At 37.0% G+C, this 27131-nt stretch overlaps 2 protein-coding genes across 3 annotated transcripts in view; one reads left to right on the forward strand and one right to left on the reverse strand.

Moving 5' to 3' along the window:
- Positions 1-27131, forward strand: part of LOC134226766 (tachykinins) — a 92831-nt gene that overhangs the window by 34198 nt on the left and 31502 nt on the right. For both annotated transcript variants that reach the window (XR_009983552.1, XM_062707738.1), the window contains exons 2-4: positions 18474-18570; positions 18628-18842; positions 18922-19021. Coding sequence is in view for 1 of the 2 variants with exons in the window: in XM_062707738.1 (XP_062563722.1) it covers positions 18474-18570; positions 18628-18842; positions 18922-19021 (412 nt within the window). In the remaining variant the exon portion in view is untranslated. The remainder of the gene's footprint in view (positions 1-18473; positions 18571-18627; positions 18843-18921; positions 19022-27131) is intronic.
- On the reverse strand, positions 11545-15002 carry LOC134224693 (uncharacterized). Its single transcript, XM_062704214.1, has 2 exons — positions 14095-15002; positions 11545-11604 (listed from the first exon to the last, which is right to left on the reverse strand). The coding sequence occupies exons 1-2, from the start codon at positions 14783-14785 to the stop codon at positions 11570-11572; spliced, it is 726 nt and encodes a 241-aa protein (XP_062560198.1). The 5' UTR covers positions 14786-15002; the 3' UTR covers positions 11545-11569.

Below are 27131 nucleotides of genomic sequence, written 5' to 3' on the forward strand. Positions count from 1 at the left end.
TTTGACAAGATAGTCGCGCTGCTATCCTTTCCCCACCTTATCCAGAAAACAAATGGCATCGGCATACAGGTTTTATATTGGAAAACATGGTTTTCTAGTACTCTTGTGAATCTAATTAAATGACATCTGTATACAACCAAAATAAAACCATAAGCTTTTGGGCATGCCATTATAAAACCTGTCAATACCATACGGATAATTTTCAGACGCCCTGTATATGCTTTCTGTTGTTCTCTTCTGGCACCAAAATAACATGAGCAGCATAATGAGGATTGAGATGAAGCTCAACCTTAATGGTCGTCCAGCTGAATGCTTAATAGTATTCAGCAATTAAAATAATGCTCTAAGTTTGCACTAATTTGAATGGTAATGAAATGTTTCGGGTGCATACAACAGTTATTAAATATTCATTGAGTGGAAAGCCATTGCATTGATGATGTGGATGGCTTTACATAAAATGATAAGTTTGGTAACATTTCCACACAGATAGAAAAAGTTGTTGAAATTTACACGAAAGTATTGCATATAAAGGGAATGCCAAAAAGAGCGTAATCTTAAACGATATTTTTGCTTGAATGTATGCAATTTGTATTGCATTATGTCACTATTTAGTCGACTAAGTGGCATAATGCTATACAAATTGCATACATTTAGGACGAAATTGATGAAAAAGATTCATGTATGCTCAGAATAGTGTAATTTTCCGCGTCTGTATTTTTTACGCGCTGATTAGTTTTCATTATTTTTTTCTGTGCAGCTGTTCCTGTGTTAAATACGTTAACCTTGGGGTAAAAGATATTTTAGTTACAAGATAAACATTGTTGCTGTCGTCGCTGTCCGGAACATCTTTTGCTGGCGAGGATAGGGGGTCTAAATGTCAACGAAGGAAACATACATACGATTTGACAGTTGACTACTACCCACAGTTAAAGATAAGACCCCCGAAACAGATCAAAACAATGTTATTTATAGAATAGATTGTGCAGACTGCGAAGCCTGTTACATCGGAATGACTAGTACTAAGTTGAAACAAAGAATATCGGGCCATCGCTCGAATGTAAAGAAGCTAAAAACACTGATAGATAAGGGACACACAAACACCGACACAGAAGTTCTGTGGATACGGGAGAAAACAGTGCTTGTAAATCATGCAGCGATAACGAATCATAATATCAAATTGGAAGAAGCGAAAGTAATAGAACATTCAAAACAAACAACCTACCCATCCTCGAGAGTTGCCACATATACAATTGTAAAAACACTGTAAACAAACGAACAGATACAGACAATGTCCATATATCTTATGCCGGATTCTTACACAAATTGAAGAACGAGAGAAACTCTCGAAGAAGATAGGAATAAAAACAAATCACACAAGGAGATTTTCTCTCACAAAAAATATAAAACGCACTCTTAGAATTACAAATTTATATACCAACACACTAAAACGAAAATGAAATGTGAAAAGCAATGGGGGAAATTAGCAAGTCCAGACACCGAATTTCGGATAGCAAGAAATCGTCCAAATTGTCCGATGAAGAATTCATTCGGATCAAATTTGAGTGAGTACACTGAGAGGATTTATAACCAACAAATTAAAAATTGATAACTAATTTTCCTATATAGACCATTTGATTCACATGACATTGAACGTTACACAGAAACATATTTGACGAAGAAATTTTAACAAATCGGTAATAATGAAACAATAATGTAACAATTTAAATATTACAACCAACAATATATGTTTTAGACCCCTTGAAAAAGGCCCTAAATGGATCGAAACGTCGGGAAAAGATTAAAAACATAGTTTTAAATTTCCTCCAAGACTGCGAAGACAAATATTTCCCAAATAAAATGTGACATCAAATCGAAAACTATTCCTGCTATCCAATCGTGATCCTGTATTCGTCGCCAAGGTCTTTGCCGATTATATCGAGTCGCATTATCTCTTATATTGTTCGTAATGATTGGTTTTCCAGGCGGCTTATTGGGCCTGCGCAAACCTCCTGTCTCATCGGAGGGCCGTCGTGTCAGGGCTGTTTAGCGTCCCACCTAACACCAGGACTTGGGCTTGTGCGGTTTGAGCGGCACACGGTCGCTTTGGTGGGGCCTACTTGCGGATACATGCAGCTTTTTATAGAGGTTTAACAGGGCCCACTGTCAAACCCCACCACATCCTAGGCAAGCTCCACAACTCGCAGATGGCCTGGGGAGGGATCGTCAAGCCCTTGGACATAGTCCCTGCTGCCCTGAATTTCTGCTATCGGTGAGAGCAAATCGAAAACTAAATTTGATATGGGTTCCGATAACAAAATGAGTACACAGTTTGATATCAGATCAAACAATTTAGAAATCTACAGCAAAATGAAATCAAAATATGTAATCAATCATGATGATTCATATTTGGAAACAAATTATGGTTTCAATTTAATGTCAACATCAAAATATGTTTTCTATATGCTCTCATTATGTTTTCAGACTTTGCTCGGGAACCGCCCCTTTGGTGGGGTATGATCCCACGAAACCAGTACGCTAGACAGGTGCTTTCCCTACTAAGCTACGAAGGACCTCCGTCGTCCTCCGCAGCTTATTGGGTACAAATGTATGACGTTTTTTGTTGAAATAGGTCAGTATTAAATCAGGTAAATCACAGAACAGTGTGTATGCCCGATCAATAATGCATAACAAAATTAAAACAAGGGGAGTTATTTATTTCAGAAAAGTATTGTGACAAAATGTGTTATAAATTAGGCTGATTAGTTGTTAAAATAACAAAACAATATATCAAAAATTCCTCTAGCTGTACACAATCAAATCAGAGGTTGATACCAATGATACCTTCATATCAACATTATAACAAACGTTGATATAATTATCCAGTAAAAGAATCTACTTTCAAGGTAATTGCCTACATCACGTATAAAAATGTGGTGCGCTACAACGACGGATTTTCATCTATAATGTAGGCCAGGGCCGGATTTATGGAGGCGCCGGGGGGCCGTGGCCCCGGGCCCCCACAAATCTTATGGACCAAAACCAACTTTGATTGTCCATTTTGGGGCCCCCACATACCGTCGGCCCCGGGGCCCCCTTCCGGCTAAATCCGGTCCTGGTAGGCAATTAACTTTGTACTAGCTATTAATTAATATCGAACATAGATTCCAGTTATACTGGAGGTGATGACCTCTGCTGTTTTCCAATATCTACAAAAAATGTAGGCAATTATTTTGTGTAAATATACATAACTAATGCTGTTATAATTTTGATATGAAATAAAACTGGCCGAAGACACATTTTTTATCGAATTATCTAATTATAACACACGTTGTTCTAAATAACATCCATTGATAAAATTGAGTTATAATTTTGTTATGCATTGTTGATCGGGTGCTCTGCTTTGTGACGGAGAAACAATGTGCTTGGATCTGCCAGGCTTATTTAGCAATTCGATGAACAATATGATCCCGATACTCAACAAAATCAAATGTCACTAAGTTTCGCTCGTCTTGATGAGCTATGGAAGACGTGTGTTCCTTTTGCTTGCGAGAAAGAAATCCCCCTAGAGGCAATCCGACGCCTCAACAGAAAGTATTTTTGTTTTTAATCGTGTGACTGAGGTGCCTATCCAGGAACTACGTTGCTTTCAAGTTTTATTCCGCGGTGCGTACATCCCATATGGAATAAACCCACATCAAATTATTGACGATAAACAGTGGAGGTGCAGGTGGCACTATTTAGTCGAAAATATTTCATTATGGGTATATTACATGTCCCAGAATTTGTGAAGTTGCTTTCTGGCGAATAATGCGCACATTTTGGCAATTAGATTTTTGAGGAATGACACATTATCAGAATTTTACTCTTCCTGCACTGATTGATATGTTCAGAGTGGAAATTTTCAACACATTGATTCCGAGTGATATCTATTATCAAGTCCTTAATCTCCCCTTCATGATACATACATAAAACACTCAAATACATGGCGTTATTCGTTCAAATATCCATTTCAAAGTCTGACTGAATTTGCCCTATAGTTAGTAGACACTCTGGGGGTCCATAATAGGAAATTGCTTCCCTATAGTCGACACTTCATTTGACTTTCATGTTCCGTTTCAGAATGTTCTTCTTCCCTATTATGGATCTATTATTCCTATAATAAACACTCTCATGTTTATTTTTTTACAAAATTGTAAAAAATCATCTATTTTTACTTTTCATAGCATTTCCAATGCATGTAATCAAATCAATGGACTGTAAGGTAGGTTCTCTCGATGCAATGTTTAAATAATTAAAAGAAAAATGTTTAAATAATGTTATAATAATGCAAATATGGCTGGAGGGCCCACTATAGGTTATTACACCCTAAAATATTTTATATGAAATTCTATCGGGAGAACCTAACTTACATTCTAACGATATGATTGCATGCATTGGAAATGCCATGGATTGTAAAAATGGATGAATGTGAAAAATAAACCCGAGTGTCCGTTATAAGAAAAAAGAACATACCGAAACGAAACATGGAAATCAAATGAAGGTTTGACTATAGTAAATCAATTAGGAGGTCTACTTAGGGCAAATTAAGTCAGACCTTCGTACGACGTTTCAACGAATAATGTCGTGTATTTGAGTATTTCATATATGTAATACAGAACTTGTTATTAGATATTTACGACGCAAATCTAGGGGACCCACTGTTGGTAATTTTACCCTACATTGCTGCCCGACCAACTCGAAATTTCAATATTAAATGGTAATTAAATATTTAATGTTAATATTTGCATTCCAGATTGCATCCATGCCCAAATTAATCATCATTTTATGGTGTCGAAATTCGCTCAAAATCACGTAGTCATGTATTTTTGTCTGTTATCTCTCTGTATGTATCTCTGGAACTGGTCATCAATAAGTATAAAAACATGTTCCTTTTTGTGAGTTTACGTGCTGTTTGCTTTACATGGACATATACATTTTATTGTCGAGTATAACTTCCGAGTTTATGTTGTCCTGTTCTGCGGTTCTGCTTTGTATTATTGCAAATGCTGCTCTTGCAAGTTGCTTTGCAAGGATTTAAGAGTGAAGAAGCCACATGCATTACATTGCGTTTCATTTTGTTCGCTTCAAACACAAATGTTCAAATATGATACATGAAAAGTACTTTCTTATTTTGATGAAAATATCCGTCAGAAAATGTGATCTGAAAACCTGAACACAGGGGTAGGTATACAGTGCGAGCAATCACCGATAAATTCGATAATGATGATTCTTTCGCCACAAACCCTTTCAAATATTTAAGCTAAACGAATTATCTCAAAGATAGTTAATTAGGCTCAATGTGTATCGAATTACATATTTACAGCAAAAAAACTATTAATTGAATCATAAATTCTCGTAAGCCTACAGCCTTATTGATACATGGAGTAAAACTTGCAAACTCGAATAAATTTCAAGAACTGAACCAAAAATTACGTATCAAATTATAAATTGTGATTACGGTTTATGCCTCACAAGTATCTTTCAACATAAATTATGATGTTCCCCAAAACCAAGGATGTTATCGATCATTTAGTAATTCGCGTTCGATCATTTAGTAGTTTGCCAATAACTCATTCCAAAAGCTAAATTTCTAAATGTGTTGTATGGTGGATTCCTAGTGCGAAGATTTTTCTACAACTCTGCCTAATGGTTTGTTGCTAAAATTCAACTAATAACGGAGTTATAGCGCTAGTTGCAGTAGCTTAAACTAAATGATTGTAAATTTGTAATCATTTAGTCTAAGTTACTGAAACTTTAGCTATAACTCCGTTACTAGTGGTATTCAAACAACGAACCATTAGGCAGAGTTGTAGAAAAACCTTCGCATTAGAAGTCCACCATACAACACATTTTGAAATTTAGCTTTTGGAATGAGTTATTCACAAACTACTAAATGATCGAACGCAAATTACTAAATGATCGATAACATCCTTGCCCAAAACAAATATTACTGAAAGTAGGATTCAAAAGTATATAATTACTCAGAATTTTTAAATTTTTCAGGTTTTTTCAATGATGAATGGATACAAAACAAATGAGTTAATTCTCACTTTTAGGGAAAGTACATTTACTCTTAGAATTGCAATATTTTAAAAATTCAAAGGAAAATAATTTGTTTTTTAGGTTTCTTTTAATTCATTTTAGTGCTTGGTGTATTCAGCAATATGTACGTACATAAAAAATATGGAAAAACTTCTCCAATGTTAACTTATTTGAAAACTATCATAAATGTCTATGAGATTTCTTCTTTTAACTTGATTAGTGCAATCAAATGTTGTTTTTTACAACAATTGTGTAACTATACCAAGTGCTGATTGTGTGAACATAGCGATAAAGTGAAAGGTGAGAAAATTCCATTTTAATAACTCAATGATACTAGGCTATATAGGGTATTCGTTCCTATATCAATAACAATAAGGCACAGTGCACATAAAGTACAATGATTTCTCACCCAATTATCAAGTACCGTGAGAATAATTATGCTCAATTCACATAATTTTTAATTGAGAACAATTTGGTGACTTCAAAAATGAAATGAACATCACATTTATGAAGTATTTAACTGAAAAACATCATCACCACCATGCACCCATTTCAATAACATTCTAAAATAGTTAATCCTATGCCTGTACCTATTTCAATAATACTACTTCCAACATAAACTACGCACACTATTACTCATGTGTATAAGTAACGATATGATTGCCAATGTTTTTTATTTATGTAGGAACAACTGAAATGTTATTAGAAATATAATTACAATATTTCAGTTTTTGTTGCAATTTTCCATCTTATCAGTTCAATTTTATGTTTGTCATAATTTATCTTTTCGATATACCTTATTTTGCAAATATGTCAGTTGAGTTTCACATTAAAAGTTCATTCAAGCCTTTTTGAAATAAAAATCTTAGTCGGCAACCCTTGAGGATACAAGCAAGATGTAAACAGTTTGATATACGGACAAGGATGATTGAGACATAGTTCAAAATAAACCTATATTAAACTATAGGAAATCGCGTTCTTTTTTCAAATATAATTAAAATAATAGTGAAAATGTGATGTGCTTTATGTCTTGTGAAGTGAATTTCATATGTAAACTTGTGTTTTAGCTTAAAATTGAGTGGAAAACAACGTTGTGAAAACAGGTGTATCTGCTAGTAGCAATCGAGCAGTGCATCAAACCATCAGATCAGAGGTAGGAAGATGCGTTTTATAGTTTTGTTTCTAATAATTTGAGTCTTGTGAACTGAAATATAGCTTAAACTGAATTTTAAATAATATTATAAACATTGAAGAATGTTGTCCATTCGTTATTGTGTACGTTCGATGTGAGATATTGTATTTAAATCGATTTTCAATTGGGTTTATTGACGATTGTGATTAATATACGGGCTGTTATTAATATGGGAGCATTTACCCTAATTGAAATGAGTTGTACCATAAAAAATATTTATCATTGTAAGATTCCAAATAATTGTAAAATTTATTTGTGTCTGGTAGTCGTTAGATAGCATTAGCATTGAGCAATTCGCACAAATTCGTAGGTGGTACAAGCCAAGACTATTGTATGAGAGTAGTATCACTTTCATCCGTTACCACAGATATTGATTTGGGACTAATCACTATCTCTTGTCCTTGCGAATGCTGAGGAAGGGGAAGGATGATTAGTTGGACACCTACTTAAGAAAGATGCAGAGAACTCTACGACCTCTCATAGGTGCCACGTGAGATTTTGGGATTGTGTGAAAGGTTATAACAGTAGGAATCGTTTTGGTAGAACGTGAAACACAGAAAGAACTAAGATAGAAATACAAAGTAGGGAAGGGACGAGCCACGACCTCCTGCTTATAAGACAGAAGCGGTAGCCACTAGACCACCGAGCTCGTCTTGTGTCTGGTAGTCGTTAGATGCATCACAAAATTGATAAAAAATTTCCGGTAGATAATATAGAACCAGTTACGTTTACGTGGTTAAATAGCTTGATCGGTGGTTTGGATTTTTTTTCATACAGGGGTTAGACAAAAAGGTTGAGATTGGTAAAATTATGTCGAAATTCAAATCAGCATAACTTTGCGTAGCATAATCCGTTTTTGATAAAACCGGGACCATCAGAAGCGGACACTCTTCTAGTATACTATCCTCCTGCAAAACCTGAGATTGGTCCTTAACCACCGGAGATGTTCCGGGTTTTCCGAGATGCCTTTTTTCAACTGCTTGTCATTTTATGTGACATTTCCTTTCATCATGTTTTATGCTTTCTCCAAGAATTAGATTTAGAACTAATATGCCGATCAATGGTGGCTATAGATCGAAAATCCATCAAAACTACGCAGAGATAAGAGCATTGCCGTAAAAACGGTTCCGGGAACATGATGAAATGATAACAGATCGGGATAATTCAAATATGAGTATCTAACTGCATGGCTTTGCAAGACGATGATTACAGAAACATTTCCAGAATGATAGTGTCCACTGCCACCCTTATGGCAGGTTCAAAGGGCTTTCCAGTAGGGGCCGGTTTTGGCACCATCTGGAACCATGCATATATGGGTGTTAAAATTCATGTTTTCCCAAGATGATGAATATAGGATCTTTATTAAAGATACATTTTGAGGACTGTAAGACTCTCTGGCCAATTTGTAACAGGTTCCGGGTATTCTGCGAAAGTGACATTTGTTCAGGCTGTATGGCAAATCCCTTACCCTTTTCACGAAAATGGCCATATCTCTGCGTATACTTAACGGATTTTGGATCTACAGCCAGCATTTGCTAGCATATTAGTGCTAGTTTCTGGGGAAAGCATAAAACCTGATGGCAGTAAACGTCATATAAAATGCAGTAGATACAAGCAGAAGAAAAAATGCATTTTTAACATACCGTCTACGGTGGTGTCTTTGGGCCAAAATGTGGTACGCTCGAAGTAAATGTTACAAAGCTCTAGTAGTTAATATTGGAATCAAGTTGTAATTAGTTAGGTACAAGCTTGAACAATAAATTTACCACTATGTGGGAAAAAAATAATAATTGAGAGAAATTCTTCAAAGTTATATGTTGTTTAAAATTGGCCCATTCTCACCCCTCACAGGGGGTGACATTGGGCCACATACAATAAAGTTCAGCGGTGACGATGTAACGATTCAATCGTTCATTAAAATAATTGCCTACATTACGGCTTTTACCAACTATGTATGGCAAATCAACCAAAAGCTTGGCCCAATCTCACCCCTTTTTAGCAAGCATTGCTTGTTGCTACGAAAAAACAAGACCGTTAAATAAATATTCATAAAATTCGATAAAACAACAAACAGATTATCGTAACATGATCACCAGGTATCCATCGATCTAAAATTTAGTTATGTAATAGATTTGTGGGGCATTACTGACACTATTTTAATACGGGTTCATTCGATCAATAGTTTTACATTCAAATTCCAAGCATTATGGTACGAGCACAATTTTTTGAATTTGTTTTGTGATTTCCTAGACGTGAATTTTAATATAATTTCGAACCGTTTGAAGTTTTCATCAAAATTCGTAACAGTTTCTGAGATATTAGAAGTTGAAACATTTTTCGTTTTTGGCCCAATCTTACCCCCTAGGCCCATTGTCACCCCGAACGACGGTACCCTTGGAAAACCCGGTGGCCAATGTCCAATCTGAGGTTTTGCATGAGGGCAGTATACTAGAAGAGTTTATGCGTCCGATGGTCCCGTTTTTATCAAAATCGGATCATTCTACGCAGAGCATAAAATAATCACCTTCACGAAGCAACTTCGGACCGAATATTGACAAACGTCGCATGACTATTCAAAACATAGAATGACTTACTCAGTTTTTTTCTTTACATATTCATTCATTTGATTGGTATTGAGAATGGTCACTGCGTTAAAAGAAAACATAATTGGCCTTGATTATGTTGACTTTTGACACTAAAATTGCCCCTTAGTTTAACGTCGGGGTCAGATCTATGTGAGTTTAGTTTATTTATTTCGTCAAGCATTGTAGACTACAAACACATTGTTTCACTTAAACACTATCTGTTTTAATCACTAGACAACTATTATGCTATACTATTCATTGTTTTCCTCACTAGCGTGTTAGACATTGATATGTCGATGACCTCACAATATTTATTATATATGTTCATCCTAGAGTTGAGCGGTCCATTTTAGCATAGGATGTGCGTTGCAGATTTAGTTGAAATAAGTCACGATTTCTCAAGGTACGCGTAGGTGCATAAAAGTTCAAGCCTGACAGAAGGGTTTCTGCTTTTATCTGATGTGAGATTAAACCATTAACGAATGTTACACAACCAACTTCTCTTCTTTTCTTAAGTGTTTCGATATTAATTAGTAGGCACCGAGATTCATATGACGGAAGCGGTAGGGTTGACCAACCTAACTTTCTAAGAGCAAAAAGCAAAACTGTTTTGTACTCATTCGATTCGATTTGAGTGGACTTCTTGATAGGGTGACCAGACAATGCTACAGTATTCTAATATTGAGCTGACGTAGAACACATAGAGTGTTTTTATCGTGTAAGGGTCATTGAAATGATAACTGAAACGTTTAATGAATCCAAGCATGTTATGTGCTGTATGAATAATGACGTTATAATGTGCTACAAAGGTCAACTTGGAGTCTAATAATAACCCTAAGTCTCTCACTTTTTGTGCATCGTATAATTCGTTCCTGGCCTAGCTTACAGGTAATGTTTTGTAATATCTGCTTTCTAGTAAATGAAATTATGCTACATTTTTTCACGTTGTTATGTAAGGTGAAAGATACAAATGGGATTTCCAATAAATAGATATAATAAAGAACACGTCTTGTCTGGCTTGTAGTCTCTAGCGAACTAACTCATATTTATTATACTAGTCCCTCAGTACAGGTATATCAATCTCATTTGGCACTCAATCAGAAGTGAGAACCCTACCAGCAGGGTCTTTCTGTTTCACCGAAAGGATCTTGCCACTACAACTTCTTCCCCGTTTAGATCAAACTATCATCAAAACAAAATATAATAAACTACTAAATTTCACGAAATTGTTATGGATACAAAACTAAAATATTCAGAGCAGTTTACAATAATTCGAAAGTTCATACACGAACAAATAAAATTCATTTAAAACAATTCATACTGTCTTAATTTAATAATATACGAAATCGTGTCTTCTCCTTTTCTTTGGATTCCTCTGGCTACGTCTATGCTGCAATCCTTCCTGGGCTATTCGATCATTCCTTTGTGGAACGGACCCTTCTCGCACCTGAAGCTCAGAGCTCGGTTCGACGTTTTCCGATTGAGGGATGTCCCACGGTACATTCTCCTCGAATAAAAGGAGTCGGCAGCGAAGCCGTAAAATCTGAATCAGAATCCTCAGATACATCTTCAATAGGTCTCTTGCGGTTGCTGTTGCTTGGCTGTGGTTCAATACTGGTTTTGGCTCATCCAAAGGCTGTGTCGGACTCTCCCTCAACACAAAACGACGAAAACGCGGCGGCGAGAGTCTTCAGCAATCTTAAGTTGGCGCTTATGCGCCGAAATCACTCGACCGCCTAACGAAATCTGTAAAACGTTAGGAGAAAGGTGCGTTATAAATTTAGCTGATAACCATTGTCTAATGTCAGTCTTGTTTGGGTTCTTATAAAACAGTAAATCTCCATTACGCAGGTTAGTGAATCGGTCATTTTTTTTTTTATATTAGTGGAACATGCAGGCTGGTCACCTATGTCTGGTTTTGTCAAATTATATTTAAAACTGTGTTTCGGGTTAATCAAGTCCAATGTCGTCTTAGGTCTGTACGAAAGAAGCCGCTCCGAGGGAAAAGTATTGTCTGAACCCAAGCAAATATTTCTGTAATTCATGAGAAAATACGCTATTTGCTCGTCCGTGTCCAAAGTTCTGATAGCGGGATCAAGTAGGAATTTTTTTAACACTCCTTTCACCAGGCGAACTGCTCTTTCGGCTTGACCGTTGCTTTCCGGATGATATGCAGGACTCTTCATTACAATCACCCTTTGTTTCTGGAAAAAGTTAATAAAATGCTCCAGAATTGAACGGTGGACCTCCGTCAGTGACAAGCACATCAGGTAAACCATACCTCGAAAAATACTCAGGAAAACCTTGATGACTTTTTTTTACTATCTGTGCCGTACTTCATGTGTTCAAGTTCTACCCACTTTGTATAGCTGTCCATTACTACCAAAAAACCTTTTTCTCGAAGTAGAAAATCGGCGTGAAACCTACTGAAGGGTTTTTTCGTGGGAATCCAAGAAGAGTATGGTGGGCGTTTGGAAACATAGGTGGTCTCTTGGCACACCCGACACGATCTGACGAAATGTTCAATATCTCCGTTCATCCCAAACAAGTACACGGTGCGCCTGGCCAACTGCTTTATTTTGTGCATTCCAGAATGATTCCTGCGTAACAGCTTCAACACTTCGGTTTTCATAGAATCCGGAATTACGACTCTATCCTGAAAAAGAATACAGCCTTCGACCTCCTCTAAATCTTGATAATGCGAATACACATCCAAAAACCTCTTGTGCAAACGATCCGGTCAACCTCTACGCAAATACTCCATGATTTTAAGCAGAAATTCATCCTATTCAGTTGCAGCAGCCACCTTTTTGTAATCTAAAGGAAAATCTCCAGTAAAGTTGAGACTCTTGACGAATCCTCTATCTAGCTCTGCTGGAATTTTCTGTGTTACAGGAAATCGCGAACAAAAGTCTGCGTTCCCCATTCTCGACGATGGTCTGTAGATGATGTCGTAGTCGTAAATTGAAAGGTCGATAACATAGCGTTGCAGCCTGGTAACAGAAATAGAGTTCCTTCCTTCCTTTCCAAAATAGCTTTTCATTAGCGGCTTATGGTCCGTGTAAATCGTAAATTTTTACCGTATAGGTATTTGTGGAATTTTTTAACCGTACTAACGACCGCTAATGCTTCCAGGTGTAGAATAGGGTACTTTTCTGGGCATCATTAAGCGAAAATGACGTAAAAGAAATAGGTCTTTCTTCCCATTCACCACATGGGCGATTACACCACCAAGGCCATAATTACACGCATCAGATACAATAATAACAGGTTTTTTCTGGATCAAAATATTCTAATACATTGGGTTTTAATAAAACTGTTTGCACTGGTTGAAACCAGATCACATTCAACATTCCAATCAAAACGAACATTCTTTTCAAAAGCCCATAAAGAACTCTAATCCGGGAGGACAAATTTGGGATAAATTTTTGAATAATACGTCACCAAACCTAAAAAAGCTTTGAGCTCTGTGACATTTCATGGAGCTCTAGCTTTGCGAATGGTCTCAACTTTGTCCGGACATGGGAGGAGACCAGCTTCAGTCAAAACATGACCCAAATATGGCAACCTCTCCACAAAAAATTTACATTTATTAAAGTTAATCTTTATATTGACCCTAGCCAATCTTTCCAGGACCAAAAACAACTTCCTCTTGCAGTCATCCAAGTCCTTCCCGGCAATTAGAACGTCGTCCAAGTAACAGAATACGTTATCCAGCCCTTTTTTAGTACCTGGTCCATTACCTTTTGAAAAATGGCGGCACTGGAGGAAGCGCCCTGAGGAGCCTGTTATAAACGTAGAGGCCTTTGATAGTATTGATGACCATGAACTTTTTTGATCGCTTTGAAAGTAAAAAGCTGAGAGTAAGCCCCAGCAAGGTCCAAGGAACAAAAGATTTTGGAACCAGAGAGCAGCAAACATGTCCTGTGGTAAAGGTAGAGGGTATTTGTTAGAAATAATCCTTTTATTGATTGAGACTTTACAGTCTATGACGAGTCTAATACTCTGATCTTTCTTGATTACTACCACTACCGGAGACGCCCATTCACTGGCATCAATTGGAGTAAGGATACCATCCCTCTCTAGAGAATCTAGATGTTCTACCACTTTATCCCTTAATCTCAGAGGAACTTCGTAGGCCTTCTTAAACACAGGTGCATCATCTTTAAGAAGTAAATCGCCTTCAAAACCTTCAATCGGATTCAACAAGTTCTTATCAAAAGCGTTGAAACTTACTCTTAATTTCTACAACCGCTTCTTCCTTCGCGTCGTCATCCATCATGGCATTTATATGCCCGTCAGTTGTCATCGGTCTAGAAAAGGTGTTCCGCCATCCATTGTAGAAAATATCCAGCCAGCAACGACCCATCAACGGCACGAAATCCTTGTCTCCTCGAAGCACGATCAAATAAAGTTGCTCCGTATTTCCGTTATGCTCAACCGAAACTCTCACTTTTCCCAAAATGCTAAGCCTATTACCATCAATCACATATAATTTCTTACGACAATCTTCAATGAAGCATTTATTAAAATTTCTCAAAAAAAAAGTCTCGGAAATTACGCTCTCGGCGGATCCACAATCGACTTCCATTGTCAAACGTCTTTTCTCAACCATTACTTCCACATGGCATGGCTCATTCATCTTACTTCTGGCGGAAATCATCATACAAGGTGATTCTTCGTCTTCGGAGTCAGAAGCCAAATCCTGTTTTAACCGCTTAAAAAGACCCGAAGAATGAGATGAGGGTTTAGGGGAACCAATAAACTTTACAAATGGTTTGCTTTTCCTAGGGCTTTTCCGTGGACTTCTTCTTTTCAATCTAAAGCAAAACTTTTTTGTATGCCCAGTCTTATGACAATAAGAACACGTAAAAACCCTATCAGGATCGATCTTGTCGTCTCTCTTACCCCCGCTTCTCTCTCTCATATAGTAGGTCCTATCTCGATCTAAACTCCTGCTCCTACCACGAAACGTTTGCCTAGGCGGACTACGCCTACCCAGCCTGGCTACAACACTAGCCCTATTTTCCTCGCCACGGCTCACAAAACGAGTTCTATCGGATGATAACTCTTGAGTTACAATCAACTTTTCTGCCTTAGAAGCCGTCAAGTCTTCTTCGTCGAATAACCTACGCTGTACCTGCCTATCATATGCCCCGATTACAAGCGCATCACGGATAGCACGATCCTTAAAATTCCCAAAATCGCACAGTTCAGCTAACTGTTTCACTGCGAGCACAAAATCCTCCAATTTTTCGTACTGGCCCTGTCTGCGGGTCCAAGATTTATAAGTGTATGTATCACATCCGAATCTTTCTTGTCATACCTTTTTCAACTCATCGGTGAATTTGTTTGTAGGTCAAATCCTTAACGTTCTGACCAGGAAATAAAAGTTTTACTTGATTGAAAACCTCAATGGTGCCACAGATAGCCAAAAAAGGATATCTTATATTTATCAGCGGAATAATTATTATGCTCAAATAAAAACTCAAGCTTCTCTAAATACTGCGAAAAGCAGGATAGTGCTCGGGCACATACGGCTCAGTCGTTGTGGTTAATGGCCATCCTATCGGTCAAGCAAAAAGAAACACAATAGCAATAAAACACGAGTCAATTACCACCCAAAACGTCTTCCGTCAGTCAAAAATTTTTCTTTAGCAGTTAGGAAGCCAAAGGATTAATAAAACAACAAAATCACATACCTGCTTCTCCCGGCAATGAACAACGCTAAGGTGCGCCACAAAACACCGGCAGCAATGACCGCAAAGCAAAAGCGAATCAACCAGGCCGGCACTCAAAGCCCAAATATCCGTCCAAAATCGTGTGATATGCACTCGACACGGCAGCGGCACGACAACAGCTTTCCACACACCAATTGCAAGCTTGATACTCTTTTGTCCCAACGCACGATTCAAGCCAAGTATCACGAACCCAACTGGCTCAAAGCTAAAACTACCAGCAGCAACAACCACAACAAAGGTATGCAACTTCAGCGGGACGTATCACCGATTGCACTCTATCAAACGTCTGAAAATGCCAGCTGAGCCTGGAAGTAACTCAGAAATGCAACATAAGCGATGATGTATTTTTCTCTCTATAGCTCAAACTCACAAAGCGTAAAACAATAATGATTGCTCTCGTCGCGGCGCTCCGAAATGCCACAGTTGAATCGGAACAAGGAGTGGTGGATATAATGACGCCTTTTTTTATTGTTAACCTGCGGAAGAAAAGAAAATGGTCTTAGAAATTTTTTACAATGCTGTAAAATGAAAATAATGAAATGGAACAAAAGCCGGTTGTTTCCAATTAACAATTAGAAATATTTAGACTAATAAAAAAAGAGAAAAGTATATAACTTTTCCGTAGAGCTTAAATGGATTGTACAAGGTTTATTTCCAAAAAAAGCGCTTTTTTTTATCAAGCGCAACACTATCAAAAAAAAAATTCAAGAAGAGAGTTCACTATACAAGCACACATCGCAAGGCAATTTTTTTATGCACTAAACTATTTGCACGCAGTTTCACTTTTTTAAACAAATCTCAACTTACGCCGAAAAATTCCTACGCCATAAAGCACTTTTCTTGCCGACAGTCGTAGGAAGTATTGCACAGGAATTAGAGAAAAAATTCTACCTCGTCGCCCACTGTTATGTAAGGTGAAAGATACAAATGGGATTTTCTCAATAAATAGATATAATAAAGAACACGTCTTGTCGACATAGTCTCTAGCTTGAACTAACTCATATTTATTATACTAATAGTCCTCTCAGTACAGGGTATATCAATCTCATTTGGCACTCAATCAGAAGTAGAGAACCCTACCAGCGGGTGCTTTCTGTTCACCGAAAAGAGATCTTGCCACTACACGTTTATATCAAGAAGGTTTTTTGAGCACCAGTTATAAAATCGTCAATTTCTTCTTGTTGAAATACGGCTCAAGTCAGCATCATCACAAATTTCCATGTACAATTTCAGTTATTTATATCATGTAAAGAATGAACAATAATGGACCTAAAGTGTGATCCGCCTTGTGGTACACCAGAAGTAACTTTAATTGGCGAAGACAATTTATTATGGAAGCGCACTAACTGTGTTCTATCTCTAAGATATTAAGTAATTATTGTAATTATTGAAATCATCATTTATGTGTTTAGTTTTACAGTAATTTATTAGTTTACGAAATTTAAATAAATACTCACTGACTGATATATTTTTTTTGGGAAATTGTCAATGTTCAGCTGAAACAAGATATGAATACTTCTGTACGAAATGAGGGTGACAAAGAAGGCCGATGGGCTTCACCAAAAATATTCGATTATAACTCATAGCTCTGATTCTACGTAAAGCTATGCTAATTTGAACTTGGACAAAACATTTCCTATCTCAACCTTTTTGTCTAACCCCTGTATAAACTTAGACTCTAAAAAATAATAATTTGATTTATTACTACCCAGTTCTCCAGTAGCCTTGCGTACAAAGGCGTAGGATTGCCAATCCGGAGATGGCGAGTTCGTTTCTTCGTCCGGGCTAGGATGTTTTCGGGATGGAAACATTCTCGACACCTTGGGCATAGTGTATCCTTTGTACTTGCCGCACAAGATACATATTAATGAAATGGCTGGCATCGAAAAGCTTTCAAATAATTACTGAGGATATGCTAATAGGAAGTTGAAATGTAGGCCAAACTCCAGTTGGAATGTAGAGCCATTGAAGAGGAAGAAAAATTTATTACCCTTAAACTAATTGTTTATTTTGATCGGAACAAAAAAATAAGTTATAATGAACTGTTCATTCTTTTAACAGGACACCTCCCTCACCACTTTTTCCCTTTTCAAAGGCCGTCACACTTTCTCTATAATTGTCTACGCAGGATAGAAAACATCTCTACCTCTGGACTAGAAAAGTAATATATTCAACCATACAACATTTCAGTAAACTTTTCCGTTTAAACTCTATTTTTTTCGCGGCTTTCAGAATAACGTTCTGTATTCAATTCTGCAAAAACAGAATGGGTTCCAAAGTTCTTCATCGTAAATGGTGCCATCTAGCTTCAAATAAAATAGAAATAAAGAAATAAAGAAATAATAAATGGTTTTAGATGTTTCTCGAAACATTTTTCATATAAACTTCAAATTAGTCTAGTACCGCCCAAACTTTGACTGATTTGACTGAAATTTTGTCTATAATAGCATTAGGATGTTAAATAGAACGAAATGAGAGGGCGGCCCATCAGAAAAAATGTTTTTGAACCACCTTAACATACGTACATACATTGGTTTTTATATATAGATAGAACCTCAGTGATGATCTTTTTACACATAAAAAATCACTCAAATAAAGTATATAAAAATATATAGCTAGAAGAAGAAGATATGTAAATGATATATAGATAAAACAGTTATATATACAATCCCTGGGAATAATATATCATACTGGTGAAGCCTGTCCTCGTTAAATTTCGTACACTTAGATAATATTCAATGATTAGTCGCCGTTTCATCAATTTGAACGAGAGCTAAAACATGGAGCACATAAAACTCGTATTGGAAGACGGTGTTCGAAATTTAACGTGGACAGGATTTAACAAATAAATATAAGTAAAACTTTTTTTTTCAGCGTAATGACTACGATTGGGATTGGAACTCTGGCACTATTCATATTGAATATATGCGTTATTTATGCAGAGCCAAACGCTGGATCAAAAATAACAAAGGTACAAACAGTTTGTGAAACATTTAGTCATATTATCAAGTTAATTTTGTATTGCTAGGTTATACGTGACAAAAGAGATAATTATTTTAGTGATAACGTGGAACATTTCTATCCGAGCTTTAATCAACTCGATAATGCAATAACCACTGTATTGCCGCTATTGGACTCAGATGGCACATCGAAAGTGGTTACCGATGCACCCGTTGACGACGATGACGATGAAGATGACGCACTAGTTTCACATTCGATCAATGATAGAATGCATTATTTTCGGTAATTGTTTCTCATAATATGGTAAATCAAATTACCATCCAATAAAACGACCTAAATGTTATTTTATATCTGAATGCAGCGTAGCATCAAATAACCGGATCAGGCCGATAATCCTTCCCAGCACTGAAGAAAAGCTGATCTTGGATTTGTACAAAGGCGATTCTACTAACAATGGTTTGGTAAGCATATAAAAAACACATTTATGTCAATCATCATTTTAGGTATGTAAAGGAAAAAGTTTTTGAACTTCACTTATTTTTACATGGTTAGCTATGTGTATTGAATCATTTATCAACTTAAGTTATATGTGATTTTTAAATAACAACTTACTACAGGAAATTTTAAAACCAAAAAGGAACTTACTATATGAGGTCTCCAGTAGCCTTGCGAGCAAAGGCGTAGGATTGCCAATTCTGAGATGGCGAGTTCAATTCTCGGTCCTGTCTAAGATATCCATTGTGTATCATAGTGTATCCATTGTACTTGCCATACAAGATACATACTCATGCAATGGCGGGCATAGAAAAGCTTTCAGTTAAGAACAAGCATCACAGAATCCTGCATGCTGTGTCACAGCATGCGTGGAATAATGAAAATGACAGTTGTGCGATGCTTTCATATTGAGTGGTGTGCACTCGAAAATGCGAATGAATTTTGTTTTGGATTCCGAGATGCTTGTCCTTAATAACTGAGGAGATACTAATAGAGTTCCAGTTGCAATGTAGAGCCATTGAAGAAAAAGAAATGTACAAATCACTGGGGTCGTATTTTACACGGTTTTCACCCAATTATGCGACTAATTTGAAACGAATTTCGAAATTTACGCGGATTTTTCCAGACTTTTTTTTACCCGTTATTAAAATGTCGGGAAACACTTAAAAACGGAACTCATGCGTTTTTTACGCAGATTTTGGGATTTACTACGTACGAATCCCTCTCGTTATGACCGTCTCCAGTTACGAATCCACCTTATTAAAATTGTTTCACAAGTAGGTTTTATTTTATTCATATTGAATCTGGATTTAATACAAATGTTATGTAATAATTCACATGATGAACTAAAGGATAAACCTTTAATGTTTATTTCGCCAGAACAAATGGCATTCACCTAATCAATATCAATCTGAAATATAGACTAACATGGGAAAAAAAGCTTGGCTGCTTTGACCATTAAAATTTTGATTAATAATAGTAGTTTGTGCAACTAGTGGCAAAAAGGTGATTTTTCTGCACGAGTTGTACGTAGGTATCCAACGAGGCTTGTCGAGTTAGATAAATACCACGAGTGCTGGGAGAATCGAATTTTGCAACGAGTTGTACCCGCTATTTTTTGCAATGATAAATCTGTACCAAAATGGCACAGTTTAATGATTTCACATAATCATTATTGCCAATAAATCATGTTACTGCAGAGAACAATCAGGCTCCATGTTATCGTGCCCCATGCGTAGCTCGACAAACCTGAAGCGATATATGAACTTGTCTTTGGAAAAAAATTATATCATGTTCATCTAACTATTTCATTTATTACGCGACGTAGAAAATACACTAGTTACCCAAGCTAATTAGGCAAATTGTAGTCATATAATTACTGTTCTGATGTTGGTTTTTCAAAATCAAGTATATTTAAACCGTTTTTACCATATATTTATAATCGAGACACGCTCTATATTATCGAATAGAGCTCCCTGTTATTTAACCAATCCACTAACACAAATTTCCTTCCTGCGACATCTATGAAGGTAGTATAGGTTCCCTGCATCTTCACTAGTAGATGTTGAACTACCATTCCTTCCCATCCTTCCATGATTGTAAAGACGTGACCAGGTATACAACTGCTTCTGTATAGGAAAAGGTATTAATCCCAAGTACCTATTTGCGACAATATTCAAAAGATTGCTCGACTGAGCATTGTATAGCCACTAACGATTTGTGCTATGCTATGATGTTGGTTTTTCATAATAGCACCCAAATGAGTGTTACAATGATTTTTTGCAATTCCTGATCATAAAACCTGGTTTACAGTTGTCATTTGAGTGATAAAACGGCCTACTTTTCCATACCAACAGAATGGGTGCTTTAATGACCATTATGCAACTCAAATGGGTTGCATAATATTCATTATAGCACTCATTTGGGTGCTATAATGAAAAACCAGCAATGGGACAGTAGTTACATGACTACATTTAGCTGAATTAGTTTGGGTGAGTGTTTAAATAGTGTACTCTAACAGGGTGGCCACCGAACCGGGAAAAACGGGAAAAGCGGGAAAAAGACGGGAAATTGAAGTCACCGGGAAAAAAAGCGGGAAAAACCGGGAATTCAGGACATGTACCGGGAAAAAGAAATTCTCGTTAAGTTTAATTCAAAGCTCTTCAAAGTTTTCAATGAAGTTGATGTAACAAAAAGATTTGTCCTTTAATATTTATTATTCTGTCGCATTCCAGCTGAATAATTATATGATTTTAGTGCATGGCGTGTGTGTGTGTGAGGTACAAAAATTAAGTACCTACATAGATCTTTTCCCAAATCCAGTTTATGTTGTCAATGTATCGTTTTAATATCAATTTCAAGTGACTTATATTTAAAAATTTTACAAATCATTGAAAATGGTAATTTTTTGCCTGTAATATTTCAAAAAGCAAAATATCTTTATTTTAGTATTTTTGCACAACTATCCTCGCAACTAAACTTATAAAATCGATGGTTAAGAAGGTGAAGGATATCTCTATGATATTTTTTAATTTGTTCCACGGAAAATAAGGAATAAGTTCCTAAACTTAACTCTAACTGAGGGAACTTTCAAACTTTTTATTAATAAATTATATATATAATATAATTTTATTTTATATTATAATATAAATATATATATATTTCATTTTAATAGATTAAATGCCTACTCTCCGGGTATTGGACTACCCGACTTTACTATGTTCTGAAAAATCAGATGTGAATATTTACATTATGTGGAAGATGTTGAATTGAAAATTTAAAAGCACCAGTCTAGCGTACTCAGGGTCGTGAGTTCGAGTCCCATCGAAGGAACGTGGTTATCTCCAATACATTTTTCAAATCAAAATATTCCACATAATGTACATATTCACATCTGAGTTTTCAGAACAAAATAATTATGTTGATCAGAAACAAGTCTTCAAGTGAAGCTGTGTTCAAATTAGTTGTTGAATTATTCTGTTTTTTTTTAGAAAAGCAATACCAATAACTTTGGAGATGTTATACACTGCTTAACTTCTTAATTGCTTAGTTAGTTCTCTTAGTCCTCTAAGCTAAAATATCAATTTAATTTTTAAGAGAGAATAATGTCTTTGCTCACATAATTTTGAGATAATTTGAAAATTCTCATCAGTTACTCAGAAAGATATTCTTTGAAATAGTCTGAATAAGGTCATACCAAGAATGCATTTCGCATAACACTTTGTTGGTAATTTAATATATTTATTTCAAAGGTGCGATACAAATGATCAGTTGTTTCTATACAAAACTAACCTCCGGTTTGGTTAGAGAATAAAACACCTTGTTAAAGTTCAAAAACTGTTACTTTATTCTTTTCAAGTAAAATAAAAACCGGGAAAATTTGACAAAATTTATCGGGAAAAGCGGGAAAAAACCGGGAATTCGAATATCGAATTTCAGTGGCCACCCTGCTCTAAGCGTCTCGTAATAAATGAAATGGTTTGTTGGACATAACATCACAATTTTCCAAAGGCAATCACTTCATAGCTTTTCAAGCAATGCAATTTGCCACGATAAGATGGAATCTTATTGTTCTCTGCCGCAACATAATTTATTGGCATGAATGATCATGTGGAGTAAATTCGATTGTACAATTTTGGTAAAGATTTATCATATTAAAGCCCATTTTTCGTCATTGCAAAAAATAGCGTGTGCAACTCGTTGAAAAAATCATCTTTTTGCAACTAGTTGCACAAACTACTATTTTGCAATTCCTGATCATAATACCTGGTTTACAGTTCGTTTTTGAGTGATAAAACGGCCTACTTTTCCATACCAACGAAATGGGTGCTTTAATGAACATTATGCAACTCAAATGGGTTTGCACATGACTACATTTTGCTGAATTAGCTTGGGTAAGTGCTCAAATAGTGTATTCTATGCGCCCCGTAATAAATTAAATAGTTTGGTGGACATGACATCCAAAATTTCCAAAGGCAAGTACATCTATCGCTTCACGGCTTTTCGAGCTATGCAATGTGACACGGTAACATGGAATCAGAAAGTTCTCCGCAGCAACATAATTTATTGGCAATAGTGATCATGTGGAGTAAATTAGACTGTACAATTTTGGTACAGATTTATCAAATCAAAGTTCATTTTTCGTCATTGCAAAAAATAGCGTGTGCAACTCGTTGCAAAACACGATTTTTTCTGCACTCGTAGTATTTATCCAATAAACGTACAACTCGTGCTAAAAAAATCATCTTTTTGCAACTTGTAGCACAAACTACTATTCTGCAACTCATTTGAGTTGCATAATAGTCATTAAAGCATTGGTATGGAATAGCAAGCCTTTTTATCACTCAAATACGAACTGTAAACCAAGTATTATTAGTTGATCAAGGCGACGATGGATCGGGTGATGTACGTAGTTCGGCAAGGTGATGGTCTTTCGTGTCTGCTATTCAACATAGCTTTGGAGGAAGTAATACGAAGGGCAGGGATTGACACGAGTGGTACGATTTTCACGAAGTCCGTCCAGTTATTTGGTTTCGCCGACGACATTGATATCATGGCACGTAGCTTTGAGAGGATGGAGGAAGCCTACATCAGACTGAAAAGCGAAGCTAAACGGATTGGACTAGTCATCAATACGTCAAAGACGAAGTACATGATAGGAAGAGGCTCAAGAGAGGTCAATGTAAGCCACCCACCACGAGTTTCTATCGGTGGTGACGAAATCGAGGTGGTTAAAGAATTCGTGTACTTGGGCTCACTGGTGATCGCCGATAACGATACCAGCAGAGAAATTCGGAGGCGCATAGTGGCTGGAAATCGTACGTACTTTGGACTCCGTAAGACGCTCCGATCGAATAGAGTTCGCCGCCGTACCAAACTGACTATCTACAAAACGCTTATAAGACCGGTAGTTCTCTACGGGCACGAGACCTGGATGATGCTCGTGGAGGACCAATGCGCACTGGGAGTTTTTGAAAGGAAAGTGTTGCGTACCATCTATGGTGGGGTGCAGATGGCGGACAGTACGTGGAGGAGGCGAATAAACCACGAGTTGCATCAGCTGTTGGGAGAACCATCCATCGTTCACACCGCGAAAATTGAAAGACTGCGGTGGGCCGGGCACGTAGCCAGAATGTCGGACAGTAATCCGGTGAAAATGGTTCTCGACAACGATCCGACGGGAACAAGAAGGCGAGGTGCACTGCGGGCAAGGTGGATCGATCAGGTGGAGGACGATTTGCGGACCCTCCGCAGACTGCGTGGTTGGCGAAGTGCAGCCATGAACCGAGCTGAATGGAGAAGACTTTTATGTGCAGCACAGGCCACTCCGGCCTTAGTCTGATAATAAATAAATAAAAAAAAACAAGTATTATAATATGGAATTGCAAAATATAGTTTATCGGCATAGGGGAACGGTTCGGCACTTCATCTCATACCTCCTATTTCCATCCCATCAAAAACAAAGCAATGAAAGGAAATTTGATTTTTTTTTATATTTGTGATTTTTTCAGCAGTGAGCACGTATGTTAGCAAAAAAGAAGCAACGAGATTGGCGCTGTATTTCTTTGTTTTGACTTTTTGACTTCTAAAAGAATCTATCAAAAGATAGGAATACTTAAATTTTATTGTACAACATGGAGATAAAGTATACGGCATCCTTAAATAATTTTGCATTTCATTGTAATAAAAACAAATAAAAGACCAAGTTATATGAAAGATAAATTGGCAAGTTTCTTGCTTTTGTAATGTATTTCAACATTGAAAACACAGCAGCAAAATCTACTTCAAAACAATTATAACAAAAGGCTAAATAATCTGAGCCCCAACATTTAGTTTTGATAATAATTTTGAGTACATTTCTGTTGTTTAAAGCGCTCAAACTTGTTTCCCGGGATCCCGGCAAATTTTGATTTTATTTACCGTTTCCCGGGAAAATTGGGAACCCTATTCTGAAACTATGAAGATTTGATAGCATTAAATGCATAATTTTTTTCTTAAACCACTTTAGGCAGTTTCAATCATTACAAAATTTTAATTGTATTTTACTGAAAATTGTTAAAAGCTTACTGGGAAAGCCTCTAAGAATAACATCTTCCAATATTTAAAATTCCCTGGGAATTTCCTTTAAAAATTTCTTTAAAAACTCATCAAGGTGTTATCTTAGAAATTCATCCAGAATTCCACAGAAAATACTCACCAGACATTTTTTTTGTAAATATTTCAAAAAATTCTTTAGGGAATATGTTAGCAATTCTTTCAGGAATTTATTCACATACTCTTTCAGGCATTCCATCAAAAACTATTTCAAAACTCCATGATTTCAATTAATTTCATTGAAAATTTCCTTAGATAGAAAATACTTCAGAATTTTCTTTAGGAATCCCTTCTGAAATTCCTTTAGAAATTCTTTCAGACATTCCCTCGGATTTTTTTTCTGGAATTCTTCCGGAAAGTTCTACTTTAAAATCTTGGGAAATTATATTCTTTCGGATTTTTTTCAGTAAATCCATTGGAAATTCTCCCAAGAATTCCTTCAAATATTTCCTTCGGAAGGGGCCCTCCTTAGCCGTGTGGTAAGACGCGCGGCTACAAAGCAAGACCATGCTGAGGGTGGCTGGGTTCGATTCCCGGTGCCGGCAATTTTCGGATTGGAAATTGTTTCGACTTCCCTGGGTATAAAAGTATCATCGTGTTAGCCTCATGATATACGAATGCAAAAATGGTAACCTGGCTTAGAAACCTCGCAATTGAGACAAGACGGTAGACTAGCCCAAGACTACGCGCAGCAGCTGGAAGTGGCACTCCCAACGGAAGAGCAGCTAGGCGCAGCATCTCTTGAAGATGGCTGGAGAGATATTCGATCCGCCATTGGAAGCACCGCAACCGCTGCACTAGGCACGGTGGCTCCGGATCAGAGAAACGACTGGTATGACGGCGAATGTGAGCAGTTAGTTGAGGAGAAGAATGCAGCATGGGCGAGATTGCTGCAACACCGCACGAGGGCGAACTAGGCACGATACAAACGGGCGCGGAACAGACAAAACTCGATTTTCCGGAGGAAAAAGCGCCAGCAGGAAGATCGATACCGTGAAGAGACGGAGGAACTGTACCGCGCTAATAACGCACGAAAGTTCTATGAGAAGTTGAACCGTTCACGTAAGGGCCACGTGTCACAGTCCGATATGTGTAAGGACATAAACGGGAACCTTCTTACAAACGAGCGTGAGGTGATCCAAAGGTGGCGGCAGCACTACGAAGAGCACCTGAATGGCGATATGGCAGACAACGGTGGCGGTATGGTAATGAACCTAGGAGCATGCGCGCAGGACATGCGACTTCCGGCTCCGAATCTACAGGAAATCCAGGAGGAGATCGGCCGGCTGAAAAACAACAAAGCCCCTGGAGTTGACCAACTACCTTTTAATTGAGAAACAGAGATTATAATTCTACGATGATCATCCAGGCCATCCATAGCTCTCCAAAAGTATGCCTTATTACAAAACAAAGCATGCTAAAGGTGACTGATTCCGAGACGAGACCCGAGTCATTTTTTAAGCCTACATAAGTCATTATGTGTGTATATCGATGGTTTCCCAGTCAACACAAGATCGTATATGATGTCGAATAAGATGCTAAAGTGGAGGCCAGATAGGTACTTCCCCATATAATATGTACGTATATCGCCTCCACTTTGGCATCTTATGTTGCATCATATATGATTTTGTGTTGACTGGGTTATTGTTTGTATACGATTTCATATAATTTCTAATAGTGGATCTATTAAAAAAATGTTTTTAAATGGTTTAGAAATGGTGGCGCTGTTCGTTGAGTGATAAACAAGCCTGCCTCTCATTCCAGTATGGCTGGGCTTAATCTCAGTCGGAGCCATTGATATTTTTAAGCATAGCATAGCATAGGTGATTGTACACATCGTGGGTGGCTATACAATGTTCAGTTGAGCAATCTACTGTATATTGTCGCAAATAGGTACTTGGGATTAGTACCTTTTCCTATACAGTAACAGTTTTCCAGTATGGCTGGGCTTAATCTCAGTCGAAGCCATTGGTATTTTTAAGC

This window comes from Armigeres subalbatus, chromosome 3 (genome assembly GCF_024139115.2).
Source record: "Armigeres subalbatus isolate Guangzhou_Male chromosome 3, GZ_Asu_2, whole genome shotgun sequence".
Lineage (NCBI taxonomy): Eukaryota > Metazoa > Arthropoda > Insecta > Diptera > Culicidae > Armigeres > Armigeres subalbatus.

What these genes read in the sequence shown, in the direction of transcription:
- LOC134224693 (XM_062704214.1), bottom strand. Translation starts at nt 14,785, where the DNA reads ATGAGAGAGAGAAGCGGGGGTAAGAGAGACGACAAGATCGATCCTGAT. An exon ending in AGCGGTTGTAGAAATTAAGA is followed by an intron (nt 11,605 to 14,094) that starts GTAAGTTTCAAC and finishes AACGTTTTACAG; the next exon opens with ATTTCGTTAGGCGGTCGAGT.